Source organism: Microtus oregoni, unplaced genomic scaffold (genome assembly GCF_018167655.1).
Source record: "Microtus oregoni isolate MIOR12 unplaced genomic scaffold, Mior012 000005F_ref0000423, whole genome shotgun sequence".
NCBI lineage: Eukaryota > Metazoa > Chordata > Mammalia > Rodentia > Cricetidae > Microtus > Microtus oregoni.
The window spans coordinates 38,015,029-38,033,188 of NW_024543064.1; the positions used below are offsets into that span (position 1 = coordinate 38,015,029).

The 18,160-nt window shown below is 37.7% G+C and overlaps 1 protein-coding gene across 1 annotated transcript in view; it reads right to left on the bottom strand.

Annotated features, from left to right (window-relative positions):
• Agbl4 (AGBL carboxypeptidase 4) overlaps positions 1–18,160 on the bottom strand; it is a 1,095,236-nt gene that overhangs the window by 477,488 nt on the left and 599,588 nt on the right. Inside the window, exon 5 of the mRNA XM_041652936.1 lies at positions 12,053–12,269. Within this exon, the coding sequence (XP_041508870.1) occupies positions 12,053–12,269 (217 nt within the window). The remainder of the gene's footprint in view (positions 1–12,052; positions 12,270–18,160) is intronic.

The following is an 18,160-nucleotide window of genomic DNA, read 5'->3' on the forward strand; positions in this document are numbered from 1 at the left end:
GAATCCATCCTTTACAAAGCAACTGAAGTATATGGCACATAAAATAAAATTGAATTTCTTATTCCTGCACTGACAATTTCACCACAATATGAAAGCACAAATCAAAACAAATTAATCTTTAGGCCATTTCTTTCATTTTGTTTTCTCTGTCTCTGTTAATCTGTATCTTTCTGTCTCTTCTCTCTCCCCTTGTCTCTCTCTGTTTATGTTCCTCTCTCTCTCTCTCTCTCTCTCCCTTCCTCCCTTCCTGAGATTCTTACTCATGCACGTTGAAAATCTTACCAATATGCCTATAAACTATAAACAATCTGCATAGAAAGAATTATCTAATGGTGTAATAGTGGCACTTGTATCTTGGCAGTAAACAATTATTTTGTTTCACATACGATCCACTCAACAGGAGAGAAATTATGCATATGGTGGTTTGAAAGAAAATAGCCTTCCAAAAGAGCATCACTATTAGGAGTTGGAGTAGGTGTGGTTTTGTTGGAGGAAGCCTGCTACTGCGAAGACAGTCTTTGAGGTCTCATACATGCTTGAGCCAGACCACTTTCTATTGTCTGCAAGCTAAGATATAGGAACTCTCAGCTCCTTCTCCAGAACAATGTCTGCCTGCATGATGCTTTGCTTTCTGCCATGATAATGGACTAAATCTCTGAACTATAAAGACATCACCTAAATTAAATGTTTTTTCTTTATAACAGTTGCAATTGTCATGGTGTCTCTTCACAGCAATAGAAATGTCAACTAAAACAATGCCTCATACTGGGAACTTAGTGAACTCTATGAAGTTAGTGGGATCATGACCCTCAGAGAATAGCCTTTATACCACCACATTATAAAACCAGCATAGTCTTATTCATATACCCATAGGTGCATATAACTCTCAGATGTCATCAGAGAAACTTCTCTTTGCAACAGATAGGGTTCATTATAAATAACCACAACTTGTTAAAATGCAAAGAATAACTGATAATGAGGTTCCTAGTCCCATTTGATATATCTACAACACAACTTCTGCAATTAAGACTCAGCGAGATTTGTGGAAGGGTGGGCAGAAAGATTTTAAGAGCCAGAAGATCAGAAAATCTTTTGTGGTGATGTGTCTCATAGAAATGACAGGGAAGCTTCATTTATGATATCCCAACAATATGGCGGCTTGTACAAGATATGAACATGGAGAATATCAGTTGACATGTTAACAGAGTGGGAAGTTTCATGAGGTTCCAGCTTTAGGCCAGAACGACAGACAATTAAGAATGTAGAGAGCAGGAGAATTAGTTTTACCCAAGTATGAGCCTTTTAATTGGTTACCCAGCACCAAATGGTCAGCTCAAAAACAATGCATGCACACACACACACACACACCACTAAATGGACCCAGAAATTTCTATTTATATATTCATGGGTATGTGTGTGTCTCTGTATGTGTACATATGAATATATATGTACAGCAATAATAAGCAAAAGAGGCCATTAATTTGGCAGAACATAAGAAGGGCTGGAGGGAGGAAGAGAATGAGGGAAACAATGTAATTATATTTTAATTAAAAAAGTTACAGCCTGTCAATAATGACTCCATCTCTGGCTCAATAAAAGAAAACTGGGAAGCACAAGATGATCCTACTGGGTCAGGCTGCTATAGAAACTGTCAGTCCTTAGTGGTAGAAGAAATGTCTGTACAGCCAGGATAGCTGCTCATTTGGATGCTGTTAGATAAGGGGATGATTATATGCCATGTGGGAGAGAATTCTTCTCTAAAGTGATCTCCATGGGCTTCAGCCTGCAAGTACCTTGGAACAATGAGACCTCCCTACTTCTTCAATCCTCTGCTCATGGACATCTGTAAGAGGAGTTCCCACTTCAAGGCAAGCTGCTTGTGTTCCGTGGCCAGGCTGGCTCACAGCCAGCAAAAGTGGGAAACAGGTTTTTGTCATTTATTTATTTGGTCAATATAATCAGTATAGACATTTTGGGTGAATAATTTAAGTACCCTAAAATAAATCAATGGAGCCAAGATTGTCAAATCCCATTGTCAACCTTGATCAAGTTAACCAGGTAAACACTAACTCTCCTGGTCGTTTCTGAGAAACAGCTTTTTAAAGGCATTTCTTATTAAGTGATAAAGCAAAAGGCAACACAAAACCAATACTTTGAATTTATATAAATATTTATAAATAAAATATATTGTTAAGTTGTAGATACCAATTGAGAACATATTGTTTAGCAGGAAATAAAGGAATTAAATTTTACATTTTATTTTTATAACCACATGTTTTGAGAGAAATTGTTTAAGTTTGGATCCAAAATATAACCACTGTCACTAATTAGCTGTGTACATTTTAGATAAGTTGTTTAATCTGTCTGTACTTCTGTTTCCAAATCTTTAATATAGATGGAGTAACGGGATCGAACTCAAAGGCTGACAGTTATATCCGATAACATGTATCATCAGCTTAGCTAGTGACATTTATGATGTGCACATGTGCTCACCTGGTGCTACTTTTGATTCATATTACTCTGGAACATGTTCTGGAAGGTAAAGTGTATTTCTCTAAACCCAGATAAAGAAACAAATGAAGCAGCGTGCAGTAATTTGCTAAGTTTGACAATGAATGGTTCTGTATACTATGGCAATAGTACAGGCGGGATTCAAGTGTCGATCAACCTGATTCTAAAACCGCCATACTGGGAGGTGTACAGCTATTGATATGATTATGTCTGCTGTTGTCAACTTTATAATTACTAATTACACCAATAAAAACACCTTCTTAATGGGTATGGCATTTTGAGTCTTCAAATAAAACAGACATGTTTTTACAGGTTCATCAGTTCTTAGGTGTGCAACAGACTCCATCCCACACCAGTCACTGTCTGCATTTCAATGTAGGAGCCATCTTGGCAGCACTCTCTGCCTGTCTAAGCCATCCGTCTAAGCTGGACCATATATGTTTGGGGCAGGGGAGAATGACCAGAAAAACAGATTGTCCCTGGGTAGAATAGTGCTAGGGCAAGCAAAAGTATAGCTTCCATATTGAAGGAGAGCATGGTAAATAAAACATAGCCATCATTCCTCTGACCACATTCAATTCCTCACAAGAGTGCTACACAAAGTGCTTTCCTAGAAGAGAAGATGCCTTAGACCTAAGCATGGGTCAGAGGAAAGGGCAAGCAGATAAGCTTCACCTATGGAGAGACAACTGAGGAGTAACAGGAGTCCATAACAAGGACCTGGAGAACTGTCATGCCTTTAATTGCATCTTCATCAGTTACTTTATTAGACAGTTATATGCAGCTATAGGGGGCAAGAGAAGATTCTGAAATAGAAGATGGCCTACAGTCTTGTTTTGTGAAGCAAAAGTGTAAAAAAAAAAGATAAAAAGTCTGAATCAGACGTTTTGACTAGGCTAATGACAAGATGTCCAATATAGTAAGGTTATGAACATAGAGAGAAGAAGGCAGGCTAGGCCCTGAAGCAGGACAGAGAAGAAACTAAATAGCGCCCTAGTGGCAACATCACCCCACCTGCTGACTCATTATGATAAAGCTCCCCACAACAGCGAAGGTTTCCATGATCCCCTGAATTTCCCACAACAACTCACAGATAGTTCAGAAGGTACTCTGGTGGTACAGAGAGAATTAACACAGACAGAACTGGGTACAAATTCTGGCTCTAGTTCTTAGAAGACCTGAGTTTAAAGAAGGTGGTTATCCTGAACTGCATTTAAAAAGAAAAAAAAATAAACAGTTTATAATCTTTTTTTCTGTTGTTGTTTGTTTTATTTTTCAAGATAGGGTTTCTCTGTAGCTTTGGAGCCTGTCCTGGAACTAGCTCTTGTAGACCAGGCTGGCCTCGAACTCACAGAGTCTCTTTCCGTCTCTGCTCCCAAGTGCTGGGATTAAAGACATGCACTACCACCACCCAGCAGCAGCTCAAAATCTTTAAGCAGGCTTTTAACAGAACTCAGCCATGCTGGAAACTTGGTCTCAGACTTTCATTCTTCATAATGGCAAGAAATGAATTTCTATATTTTACGAGTCTCCTAGATTATGATATTTCATCATAGTAATATAAAAGCGGAGGGTTTACGGTGTGACTAAAATGTGTCTCTTTGTTTAATTGTAGAGCAGGAGAGGCCCAATCATCAACCACTGGGCTCACTCACCTTTGTCTTTAGTTCTCGGCTTTTTCAGCTAGAAAAGAAAGTTGCTGCTAAAGTCTTTCAGGTTGTTATTTTCGGAGTCTAAACTTAATGACTTCTGCTATCTGTAGTATAGGGACCATGAATGGAAGGAAGTGCTGAAAACTCTCAGCCATCTGTCTTCCTGTCACCCTTTTACAGAATGGCAGTTTGGACAAACAATATCAAGGCTGGGTAATTGTCTTCTGACCTAGTTAGACAAAGGAAACTTTTAAATATGTATGAATATTGCTGAATGAAAATCAGTAGGCTGATTCAATGGTTGTGGTGCATATTAACATTTTGTTATTAACCACTTTAATGTATGAAAGATATTGGAAGCCTCTATTCTCTTGTTAACAAAACAATTATGTTTTAATGTCATGCTATAGCAAATAAGCTGGGAAAATGCAATGGCATAGGAGGATTGAGTTAATAATTTAGAAAGAGATAGCATTTCATAAATTAATCTGAACTGAGATAAAAGGGGTAAGGAGGCATATGTTCCAGTTTCTAGAAGGGTGTTTATTTGCAAAGGCAAACAAGGAATCTGAATATAGCAATTTTTCTTTATAAGAGAGATATAAATTGCTGTTTATTTGGTCATCTTTGGTTAATGGGGGGGGGACTCAAATCAAGAACTGCCATCAGCTAGTGAAAAAATAGGAAAGTTGTTGTTTATGTCTTATTAAATTGTAGGACGCCTTTCTCAATCTCTTTTTCTTTTCAGTTTCTACCCACTGGAGGAGTCTACTTCTCTTGAAAAATAAGCAAGTCTAAAAGGGAAAATTTTTGACTACATATTGAAAATATAATTCTGAGAAATATACACTTGTAATGTATATGTTATCTTTCCACTCTATATTCATGGAGTACTAGCACTGTGTTAGGCTCTTTGTTAATTATTCATTTAATTTTCTCAATGATCACAAATTATTCTGTCATATAAATGAGAAACTATAGATCAAAGATGCTTATGAACTTGTCTAATGTTGCGGGAGGTCCTTCCGCTCCTCCAGCCAATAGCTCCTGAGATACCAGCCCATTGGGGCGTGGTCTCTTTTCCTTTAAAAAAGCAGCCACTTCCCTTCTCGCTCTCTCTTACTTCCTGCTCCGCTTCCGGCGACTACACTCCCTTCCTGATTGTGCAGAGGGCTGTTGTCTGGGACGGTGATCTGTAAGTTTTTTCCCCTTTAAATAAATAACCATTCTATTAATCATAATTCTAAACTGGTGTGGGATTGTTTTTGACTTACGCCATCACCTTCAGTCTAAGGATACAGGGTAAAATACAGTGCAAGAATAATAAGTACTAAAACTTTAGTATAACTCAAGTAAACCTTGATCCATTAAACCACATTATTGATCTATGAGTCATATCAAAAGTATTATTGTATTGGGCTAGAAAAACTAGGCAGTCTGGAGATCTGCAGCAATAGGAGGAAGGGTCTTCTTAGCTATCCTTGATCTTATTTTCAGAATAGAGAAGGCCTATAGGCCACCTCAGGACAAGATTGAAAGGATGAGATAATCTGGTTATAATCTTGGCAAACTCATAAAACCAGGAAAGAGTATAGACTACAGAATCCAAGACCATGACCCTAATGAGCAGGGACAACAACTATTAGAGAGAAGTTAATTACTTTAGATACTCTTAAGGTCCTAGAGCCAGAAGAACGGGAGACCCAGCAAGCAGTTCATTTTGTTTTTACATTATCCAGTTATGTGCAAAAGAAATATTCCAAAACTGTAGTGTGATATTTATCCAACTCTGCAAATTTGCTCAAAATTCTATGACTGTACTTTTACAGTGGGTAGGTTTTATATGTAAATTATATATGAATAAATATATGACTAAGATAGTCACAAAAGGAGCTTTCCAAGGATGCTTTTGTGTTCAATGGCATTTTTTTGGTTGAATTACCAGGAACTACTGCTGAGTAACAAAGTAAAGTGTCATTTGTCATGGCTCTGCAGCCCTGGCGACAGCTATGGCTACTACAAGGAATGCTTTTGGCACTAACATGCAAATATCTCTTCTTGCCTATGCTCTCGGACTCCATGTTGGCATATTTAGCCTTCCCACTTGTAATTATCCTCCCTCCAAATTTGGATAAGGAATAACTAATTATGGTGTTGCCTTAAATATGAGCCATATCAAATATCCTATAATCCAAACCAAGAGTCGCCCTGTCTGCAAAAGTATGCCAAGCCCAAAACCTTGAGCATCTGCTTTGAGACTCAACATAGATAGAGTGATTGAATTGATCCAGAGAGTTTCCCAACCTGTTTCATCTGGCTCAGGTGGAGCATGAAAATTCATTAGATTTATTTTCTAACTATGAGTCTCAATATGCCCATCAGAGCACCAGCAAAGAGTATTAGAATTAAAGACTTAGTTTAAATCTTCATCCTCATACATGTGAACTTAGCAAAAGAACTTACCTTGTTAGCTTTATCCAATCCCTGGGAAAAATTTTTTCTACTCCATAAGCTACTATGAGAAATAAATAGGATTGTCCATATAAAGAAAAAGATCTAACATCTGAAAACAGAATATGGTCAACATGACAGTGAATGGTTTCCAAGAAGTTGACTCCAGTCTTCCTGTCTGTCTTACTCTTCCAGGAATTCCTAAACCCAATCATGCCAGATAGCTAACTAAATATCATCATGCAATGACTCTGGCCCTCTGTTTTCTGGGTAACCTTATTCTCAACTTTGCATTCAGCAATGTTAGCCATCTCTCAATATGAAGGCTGAAGCTCATATTCTGCATGCTGTTTACTTGAACACTACCTCTTTAAATAATTTATATCTCTAATTATATGCTTTAATGTATTTGGGCATATTTTCTCTGGCATAGAATACATTTATTTCTGGAATCATACTGAGGTTTGTACAACCTTGTCATATATCCCAACCATGGCTCTTATCACATCTAAAACACATTCACTTTTTCAAGTCATGTTTTTCACTTTACTTTACAATAAGAATGAAAAAATATCACCTTAAGAAAAGGGAGATAACATACAAGCAGTGTGACGTTAGAGGTGAAAGCAGAACTGAGACTTTCTGTGGCAGAAACCTTAGCTGTCCCTCAATATCAACTATCCTTCATAACTATATGACCACCAATTTTTAGACAACACATGGTCACTCTATATTTTACTTAAATGTGGGTAGGAATTCTACTGAATGACATGCCACATAGCTAGATTTTTCTTTCGCCCACGTCCTTTATTCTTATGTCTAGAACACAGACTCAATGAGGAATTACATATCAGATAATGAAGCTGAAGGTCAATTCCCATGGATGACAGAGACAGAAATCTGAAAGAATGTGACTCCCTGAGACTCTCAGGGGAGATACAGAATCTGCTCTAGACTGCTAACATCCAGACATACATAGAAAAGAAGTAGACTTCTAATGATATAAATAGATTGCCAAAAATATTGCATAAAATAAGAGAGAAAAAAGACATTGAATTCTCTCTTATTTAAGACGTTATTTTTTGCTATTATTTTTGATATCTATTATTAGAAACTTCTCTTATTGTCCTCCTTATCGATAGTTTGCCACTTGCAGCTCTTCATGATAATCTTAAACATGTGTCTTAACTCATTCTTTCATTAATATAATAATTCGCTCAATCGTCAGCAAGTGTCTACCTATCTTCTCTCTGACATAAATATATGAGGGGATTTTGTTGGACAAATGCAAGAAATCAAAGCATTCTCTTCTCAAATGTACATATATTAGGAAAGTTTATTTTTCTTAAATTATTTACCAATTCTTACATCTAATAAGCATTTGTCTTAGACTTCCTATAACAATCCCATTTCAAATAATCCCAGGCTCTAGTGATATATCATAGATAGCATAATACATGTCTAATATGTTCCTATTACTCTATATTCATTCTCTCCCCTTCTTTACCCTTATTCGGTTCCTGGGAAGATGATCAGTATGTGGTACATCAATGGACTCTCTTATGTCATGGTTGGGTTGTCCAATAGGAAGCCTTAGTATAATTCCAGACGGAGGTAAGAGAAAGAAGACTACATATAGTCATGATATGTACAACATTTTGATTCATGGTAGACACACAGTCACTGGTGGTCCCAAAAGATTTTATCACCTAGTTTTAGTGCATATGTGTATGAGCTCTCAAAAAAAATCACCTATGTTTAGTTCAGTACCCCATTTTTTAATTGGGTTATTTAGAATTTTAGTGTCTAATTTCTTGAGTTCTTTATATATTTTGGAAATCAGTCCTTTGTCTGATGTGGGGTTGGTGAAGATCTCCCATTCAGTAGACTGCCTTTTTGTCTTATTGACTGTGTCCTTTGCTATAAAGAAGCTTCTCAGTTTTAGGAGGTTCCATTTATTTATTGTTGCTCTCAGTGTCTGTGCTACTGGGCTTATATTTAGGAAGTGGTTCCTTGTGCCCATGTATTGAAGACTAATTCCCACTTTCTCTTCTATCAGGTTCAGTGTAGTCTGATTTTTATTGAAGTCTTTAACAGAAGAATCTCAAATGGCCAAAAGATACTTAAGGAAATGTTCAATATCCTTAGCTATCAGGGAAATGCAAATCAAAACAACTCTGAGATACCATCTTACACCTGTCAGAATGGCTAAGCTTAAAACTATTAATGATAGCTTATGCTGGGGAGGATGTGGAGTAAGGGGAACACTCATCCATGACTCGTGGAAATGCAAACTTGTACAACCACTTTGGAAATCAGTATGGCGGTTTCTCAGAAAATTGGGAATCAACCTAGCTCAGGATACAGCAATACCATTCTTGGGCATATTCCCAAAAGATGCTTAATCATACTACAAAAGGTTTTGTTCAACTATGTTCATAAAAGCATTATTCATAATAGCCAGAACCTGGAAAGAACCTTGATGCCCCTCAACCGAAGAATGGATAAAGAAAATGTGGCACATTTACACATTAGAGTACTACTCAGTGGCAAAAAAACAATGACATCTTGAATTCTGCATGCAAATTGATTGAATTAGAAAACACTATCCTGAATATGGTAACCCAGACCACCCAAAAAGAATATGGTATATACTCACTCATAAGTGGATACTAGCTATAAACAAAGGACATTAATCCTATAGTTCATGATCCTATAGAAGCTAAATAATAAGGTGAACTAAAAGAAAAACATATATAGAACCACATGGAAATTGATAACAGACAAGATTGCCTGACAAAATTGGGAGTATGGGGGTGGGGGAATGGGAGGGTAGAAGGGGAAGAGGCGGGGAGAAGGGGAGGGTTGAGAACTTGAGGGAATGGATAGTGGAGATGGAGGAAGGACAGAGTTGAGAGTAAAGAAAGAGATATCTTGATTGAGGAAGCCATCATAGGGTTAGTAGAAATCTGGATCTAGAGAAATTCCACAAGAATGACTCCTACTGAGACCCTAAGTAATAGAGGAGAGGGGTCCCAATATTGACTTGCTTTGTATTCAGGCTGATGATTATCTTAAATATTATTGCAGAATCTTTATCCAACAAAAGATGGAAACAGAGGCAATGATTCACAGTGGAGCACTGGATTGAGCTCCCAAGGTCCAGTTGAAGAATGGAAAGAATGAGAATATGAGCAAAGAGGTTCGTTCATCCACTGAAACAGTTTACCTGAGATAATGGGAGCTTACTAACTCCAGCTGGACCGGGAAGGAACAAGCATAGAACCAAACTAGTCCCTCTGAATGTGGTTGACAGTTACATGGCTGGGGCAGATTGAGGGGCCACTAGCAGTGGTACTGGGATTTATCTTTACTGCATGTGTTGGCTTTTTGGGATCCTATTCTCTTTGGATGTATACCTTGCTCAGGCTAGATATAGTAGGGAGAACCTTGGACCTTCCACAAAGCAATGTGCCTTACCCTATATTAGGATTAGATGGGGGTGGGGTGAGAGGGTGTGTGGAAGGAATAGGAGGAGGAGAGGGAGTGATTATTTGGATTGGTATTTTTTTTAAAAAAAAAATCTAATAAAAAATAAAATCACCTATGATGGAATTTCTCAAAACATATTCTTAAAACTAAGAAATCTATTACTGTATTTATTGTTTCAGCTTGTTTCCTGAGATGGCTTCTCAGGTTAACAGTATGTCTTATGTAACATCACTCTCCTTCTCCACGTGGTCCACTAAATGACCCTTTAGTTTGGTTCAGAAAAATCATTTCTTACTTTCCCACCCTTTGAACTGTTATTGGCCCTAGAAAATTTTACTGCATCTCATGATTTCCATATATTCTGAATTGAGCTTCTAAATAGTCCTCCTTGAAATATCCTAAGGTGAGCCTAACTTACCATTTGCTTCCTATTAGCATGCTTATTGATACAAAGTGTGCCCCAATTTTTAGTTCAAAACACAGGTCACAGATAAAAATGGAACCCACCAGATGGGAAGAATGTTAGGTAAAAGGAAGATATTTAGCAAAATATCTTAAAGGATAGAGAGCTCAGAGTATAAGAATATCATAATGATAAAATTTGGCTTTCAAGCATTTGTAACTCATGTACCTTCTATATTTCTCTCTCGTAAGAAATATACTAAGAAGTGGGACTTACAGGTAGAACCCAACGGCACTAAACAAAGTCCATTTCACTACCCTAGCATGCCAGGAGCCCCAGAATTATCTTCGAGACCATTAATACATTAGTGTATTTACTTGGAATCTTTGGTGACTTTCAGTACCTCTGCTTTAAGGCACAATACAAAATTACAGAATGAACCATAAAACCAAATTATTTGCTTGTTCCTGTTTTACAGATCAGCAAAATAAGGGAATCTAGTGTATTTAATGAACAGAAAAACTTCCAATTCTGTTTTTGTTGGACAAAAAAATGAAGGAGACAAAAAGAGAAAATAATGCGATCCCCTTATGAGATGCCCTCATCCTGACACACAGAAGTTGGGAATTTGTTGTTTTGCATTGCAATTGTAGTATACAGGTAAGATTACGTTAAGCATCTCAAGACAATGAGAAGGATTACTTTGATGAGCCCTCTTCAATCATTAATACCCTTACAAGTGAAAGAAGAGACAGGTGAATGAGAACCAGTGCGCCAACGGAAAGGAAGCACAAACCAAGGAGCTTCTTGTGATGAAAAGGCACACCAGTGTAGTCTCTGGAGCCTTGACTAGAACACAGATCTGCGGATATCACCACCTTAGCCCTGTGAAACCTACTTTGGACTTTTAGCCTCAAAATTATAAGCCAATAATTTTGGCTTAAATCACCTAGTTTGAATATGTTTTCATATCAATGGCTAAAGATCAATATGCAATGGAAGATTAAAATCTCTATACCAGGAAACTAAAGTCAAAAAATAAACATAAAACCAGGAAGTGAGTGAAGGCAAAAACAGCAAGCACATCCAGTCAGCACTCCAGTTGCTTGGTTTCACTAAGAAACAAATTCAGAAGGTTGTTATCATGAGATGCTTCCATGACCTTTGTAGCACCTAGCAGACACCTTCTTTTCTCTTCAGTGACAATGTGATTCTCCAGAACTCTTTAAAGAGAGTCGTTTTAGTTCTCTTTATAATAACAACCATCTGTCTCAAACCTTATTCTCTTACTGCCTGGAGCCGTAGAAGCAAAGAATCACAAGTTCAAAAACAACACCCAAAATAATTATTACATGATTATTGCTAAGCATAATAATTATTTAAAGCTTATTTCTATTCACAATTTTAAAATTTGTGAGAGCATATACTCTATATATAGTTCGATAGAACACAATTTTTCATAATTTGTATTCTACAAAACTTCATTGCAAGTTGCCATTTCAGTGTTTCAAAAGAGGGACCCCAAGCATGATGCTGGCCTTACCACACTCTGTCCAAGCTGCTCCCGGAAGAAATAATCCATGTTTCTTTTTTGGAGGCTGTCGAGGTAATGCTGGAAGCGAGTATATGTATATGGGTAGCAGTAAGCAAACTGGTAAATATCATCTTCTCGGTCAAAACAGAATGCAAAGGACATCACATAATTCTTCCTGTGGTCTGGGCAGCGGTAGTAGTAAACATTTTTAGGCGGCAGTCTTTGCCTATAAGACATAAACAAAGACAGTAGTTCAAGACTCAAAAGTAGCAAACAGGAATGAATGTCGAGTAAATGTCAAGAACAACAGTGTCAGGAACTAGCAGAATAGTAAAACTTCATGGGGTCAAAAACACGTGCTAAAAAAGCATCACTTTGTCATTTGGAAAATAAAAAAAAATAAGGAAGTATTTGTTACTTTCTATTTGGACCATTTACTATATGCCTAGGCATTGTGTGAGAATTTAGGAATACAACAGCAAATATTACAAACAAGGGCTTGGTCTTCATGGAGTATATATTCTACTAGGAAAACAGCCATTGAACTTAAAATAGACAGTATAGTTACAGGTGATGTGGTGTTTTGAATAATAATGCCCCCATAGACTCATAGTTAAATGCTAGATCTGTAGTTGGTGGAACTCTTTGGGAAACATTAGGAGGTATAAAGTTGTTGGAGAAGGCGTGTCGCTGGGGGTGGAATTTGAGGTTTCAAAAGCCCATGCCCTTCCTAGTTAGTTCTCTTTCTTCTTTGTACTTATAGATGGAGTTACAAGCTCCCAGCTCCTGTTTCAGCTCCATACCTGCTTACCTGTTGCCATGGTCCCTCCCATGATGGCCATGCACTCTAACCATCCAGAACTCTGAGTCCCATATCAAATACATATTTTTTAAAAAGTTACTTTGGTCATGGTGTTTTATTACAGCTATTTAAAAGTAACAAAGACAGGTGGTAAAAAAATTCTTTAAAGAGCTACGTTGGGAGATACTATATATATATATATATATATATATATATATACACACATACACACACACACTGTATGTGTGTATGGATGGATGTATATGGAAGTATTTATACATGCATATATTATATGTGTACATATCACACACACGCGCACATGCACACATGTCTTGTTAAGTACCCAAGCTGGCTTCAAACTCATTACCGTAGCCTAGGGAATTTGCAGTGCTCCTGCATCAGTGCCCTAGTATTGTGGGTGTGCGTCACCTGACTGATTTGTGTAAGAAGATAAACTAGGGCTGGAGGTTAAGAGCACTGGCTGCTCTTCCAGAGGTCCTGAGTTCAATTCCCAGCAGCCACATGGTGGCTCACAGCCATCTATAATGAGATCTGGTGCCCTCTTCTGGCCTGTAGGGGACACACAGGAAACATAAAAGATGTGTGAGAAATCAATGAGTAGACACATTTTTCAGGGAAGTCAGGATTTGTTTTCTATTATAAGACTAAGTCATAGTTTTAAAGTAAACTAATATACATTGTGAATATTGAAGAGAAGGGAGCAAAATATTCAACTTTACTCTAAATTATTACTGTTATTTTCTACAGAGCATTATGTAAGACTAACTTAATATTTTATTAAATATTAGAACTTTTCATATATGAATATGTATATTGTAATAATATTCTTCCTTTATGCCCCTCCAACTCCTCCTGAGTCTACCTCTACCTCCTAGCCCTTTCCAACTTTGTGTCTTTGTTTTTAATATTCCATTCAGTCCAATTTATATTGCTCATATAAAAAGAGGTATGAAGGCATACAGAGAAGCACAGTTAAACTATTAGAACTATACCTATTAAGAAAATTAATTCTTTCCTAGCAGCCATTACCACCAAGAGCTCCTCAGATAGGGGTGGGGCTAAAACCATCCTCTCTGTTCCATCCAGCATGTTCCATGTTGACTGGCTTGATCTGTACAGCTCTTGTGAAAGCAACACGAGCTGCTAGAGTTTTGCTAATTCAAGGGTCCTTTCATGTCCAGAAGACTGTTTTACCATGGTTAGTCCTCTCAAGCCTTGGCTCTTTCCATCTTTCGGCCTTCTGTTTCCCTATGTTCTCTGAGTCTCTGGGTGAGGGATGATACAGATATCACACTTATGGCTGAGAACACCATACACATTCTTTCTGCACTTTGAATCATTATAAGTTGCTGTATTCATTTTTGTTTCCCATCCAGAGAAGCTTCTTTGTTGAAGATTCGGGGTTATACTAATCATTAGTTTTATTTCCCACGAAAGTATTTTTGGTAAATATTGATTCAAAATGTGCTGTGTGAGTAGTGGTTCCCCTAATATGCAATGCTCATACTTTAGTAAGGAACACTAGGAAACACATAGAAAAAATATTCTAGTAATAATACTACATCATTGTGCCTGCCACTCTATAAAGCTACTGTATCATCATGTCTTATGGGAGCCAAAGTGTTTACATTGTTGCCCTACAGAGAATGCCCCTCATTTCTTTCCTTCCTACTCAAACAAAAGTCAGTTCAAACTGTACCTTTTCCATTATTTTACACTGTGAATTCTGGGCCAGCTCAATTCACACATTGTATAATAAATAGATCTTGCTCTTTTATTGGTTGGCCTGGGAGTCTTATGTTTTTAGATGGGTCTAGAAGAGTTTTAAGAACAAAGGACAACTTCTAGAAAACGATGACAGATGGTGAACAATATAAGACTCGCCTCCCATGGGTTGGCATTTAGTAGAAAAGCCAAGTGGCAAAGACTGCGGACAGGAGGAGGAAAGTGTAGGAGGTGAGGTCAAGAACATCAAGAATGGTGCTGACTTTATGCAGAGCAGCCTGTAAAAACTGCTGAATCACAGATCCACGAACATTGTGAAGATTAGTGTTAAAATGTTAACTTGACAAACTACCTTGAGTGCTTACCATCTGGGCAACTATAGAAAGATTATCTTAAGTACATTATTCAAAGTGGAAAATTCCCACTTGCTGTGGGTGGCATCATCCTCTAGGCCAGGGATCCTGGACTGTTGAAGAGTGCAGAAAGCATGTATGCATGTGTTGCTTTCTTCTTTTGACTGTAGATGTATTGTGAAAAGCTATTTTAAGTTATTTTTATTGTTTTTGTTGAGCTCTATATTTTCTCCCCTCCCTACCTCTCCCTCCCCTTCTACCCTCTCTCATGAATACCATGCTCCCAATTTACTCAGGAGATCGTATCTTTTTATACTTCCCATGTATATTAGATCCATGTACATCTCTCTTAGGGTCCTCTTTGTTGTCTAGGTTCTTTGGGGTTGTGGATTGAAGGCTGGTTTATCTTTACTTTATGTCTAAACGCCACTTATGAGTTAGTACATGTGATAATTGTCTTTCTGGATCTGGGTTACCTCACTCAATATGATGTTTTCTAGATCCATCCATTTGTCTGCAAATTTCAAGGTGCCATTACTTTTCCAACAGTGCAATACTCCAACAGTGTATTTTTCCTTATCCATTCTTTGGTTGAGGGGCATTTAGGTTGTTTCCAGGTTCTGGCTATGACAAACAAAGCTGCTATGAACATAGTTGAGCAAATGTACTTGAGTATTATTGAGCACCCTTTGGGTATATACCCAAAAGTGGTATTACTGGGTCTTGAGGTAGGTTGTCTCCTAATTTTCTGAGAAATCTCCATACTGATTTCCAAACAGGCTGTATCAGTTTTCATTTGCACCAGCAATGGAGGAGTGTTCCCTTTACCCCACAACCTCTCCAGTATAAGTTGTCATCAGTGTTTTTGATCTTAGCCATTCTGACAGATGGAAGGAAGATGAATCTCAGAGTTGTTTTGATTTGCATTTCTCTGATAGCTAAGGGTGTTAAGCATTTTCTTAAGTATATTTCAGCCATTTTAGATTCTCCTGTTGAGAGTCCTCTGTTGAGGTCTGTACTGCATTATTTTTATTGAGCTCTACATTTTTCTCTGCCCTCTCTGCCTTTCCCCTCCCCTTCAACCCTCTCCCAAGGTCCCCATGCTCCCAATTTACTCAGGAGATCTTGGCTTTTTCTACTTTCCATGTAGATTAGATCTATGTATGTCTTTCTTAGGGTCCTCATTGTTGTCTAGGTTCTCTGGGATTGAGATTGTTGGCTGGTTTTATTTTGTTTATGTTTAAAAACCACTTATAAGTGAGTACATGTGATAATCGTCTTTCTGGGTATGGGTTACCTCACTCAATATGATGTTTTCTAGTTCTATCTATTTGCCTGCAAAATTCAAGATGTCATTATTTTTTCTGCTGTGTAGTACTCCATTGTGTAAATGTACCACTTTTTTTTTTATCCATTCTTCAGTCAAGGGGCATTTAGGTTATTTCCAGGTTCTGGCTATGACAAACAATGCTGCTATGAACATAGTTGAGCAAATGTCCTTGTGGCACAACTGAGCATCCTTTGGATATATACCCAAAAGTAGTATTACTGTGTCTTGAGGTAGGTTGTTTCCCAATTTTCTGAGAAATAATCCCACTGACATCCAAAGGGGTTATACTGGCTTGCATTCCCACCAGCAATGCAGGAGTGTTATTTTTACTCAACATCCTCTCCAGCATAAGTTGTCATTAGTGTTTTTGATTTTGGCCATTCTTACAGGTATAAGATGGAATCTCAGAGTTGTTTTGATTTGCAGTTCTCTGATGAATAGGGATTTTGAGCATTTACTTAAGTGTCTTTCACCCATTTTAGATTCCTCTGTTGAGAGTTCTCTGTTTTGGTCTGTACCCATTTTTTTCTTGGATTATTTGTTCTTTTGATGGGCAGTCTTGAGTTCTTTGTATATTTTGGAGGTCAACCCTCTGTCTGATGTGGGGTTGGTGAAGATCTTTTCCCATTCTGTTGCCTTATTTTTGTCTTATTGTCCCAGTCCTTTGCTTTACAGAAGCTTCTCAGATTCAGCTGGTTCCATTTATTAACTGTATTAAAGGTTTATAGAGAAGGCACAGGTGAAAAGGCAAAAGCAGCGAGGAATTGTTTCTCTCAGTATCTCTGCTACTGGGGTTATATTTAGGAATTGGTCTCCTGTGCCAACACATTCAAGGCTACTCTCTCTTCAATGAGGCTCAGTGTGATTGGTTTTATGTTGAGTTCTTTGATTCATTTGGACTTCAGTTGTGTGCATAGCAATAGATACATATCTATTTGCATCCTTCTACATGTTGACATCCTGTTATGCCAGCAACATTTGTTGAATATGCATTCTTTTGGGCTCCTAGTTTAAGTTCCTGATGTCTTAACTTTCCATGCCATATTTGACTATGACTTTGAACTACGAGTTAAAATAAACCTTTTCTTCCTTAAGTTGCCTTTGTCAGAGTACTTTATCATAGCAATAGGAAAAGAAAATCAGACAAATGATCTAACATGGTAGTGTTATCTTGCAAGTTATTATCTAATTTTGTGTGTATGTGTGTGTTTTATGCCTACTAACTGGTTAAGGTGGGAGGTGAGGCTATGAATTGGCTTGGGTTTTTAGTGCTCTGAAGAGACATCATGGCCATGCAACTGTTATAAAGAAAACATTTAATTGCCATGACATGACTTTCAGAGGTTCAGTTCATTATCATCATGATGGGTTGCAGGGTGGTATGCAGGCAGATGTAGTGGTGGAGCTGAGAGTGATATGTCGGGCAGTCAACAGGAAGTTGGCTGACAGTCTTACTGAGGGAAGCTTGAGCAAAGAAAACCTCAAATACCTCCCCCCGCATGGTAGCACATTTTTCCTCCAACAAGGATATATCCATTGCAACAAAGTCACACCTCCTAATGCCTCTCTCTATGAGATTATGGGAGCCAATCACATTCAAGCTACAACAGTCTGCGAGATTTTTTTCTGTAAGAACAGAGATGACATAGCACTGATGTTTATCCATATATTTGACTCTATTTGACTTAGGTATTAAATATTCTAACATCTGATTATCTTAGAAAACAAGTAGAGGAAATGGCACGACGTGACATCTAAGATGAATAGGAACATGAAGTTGCTGAAGAACAGCACAGTATGGAAAATACACAGCTCAAGCCAAAAGGAATTGAAATATTCATTTAAAATTCAGTGATCGTATCAGAGGATATCCAGAGTTGTATTTA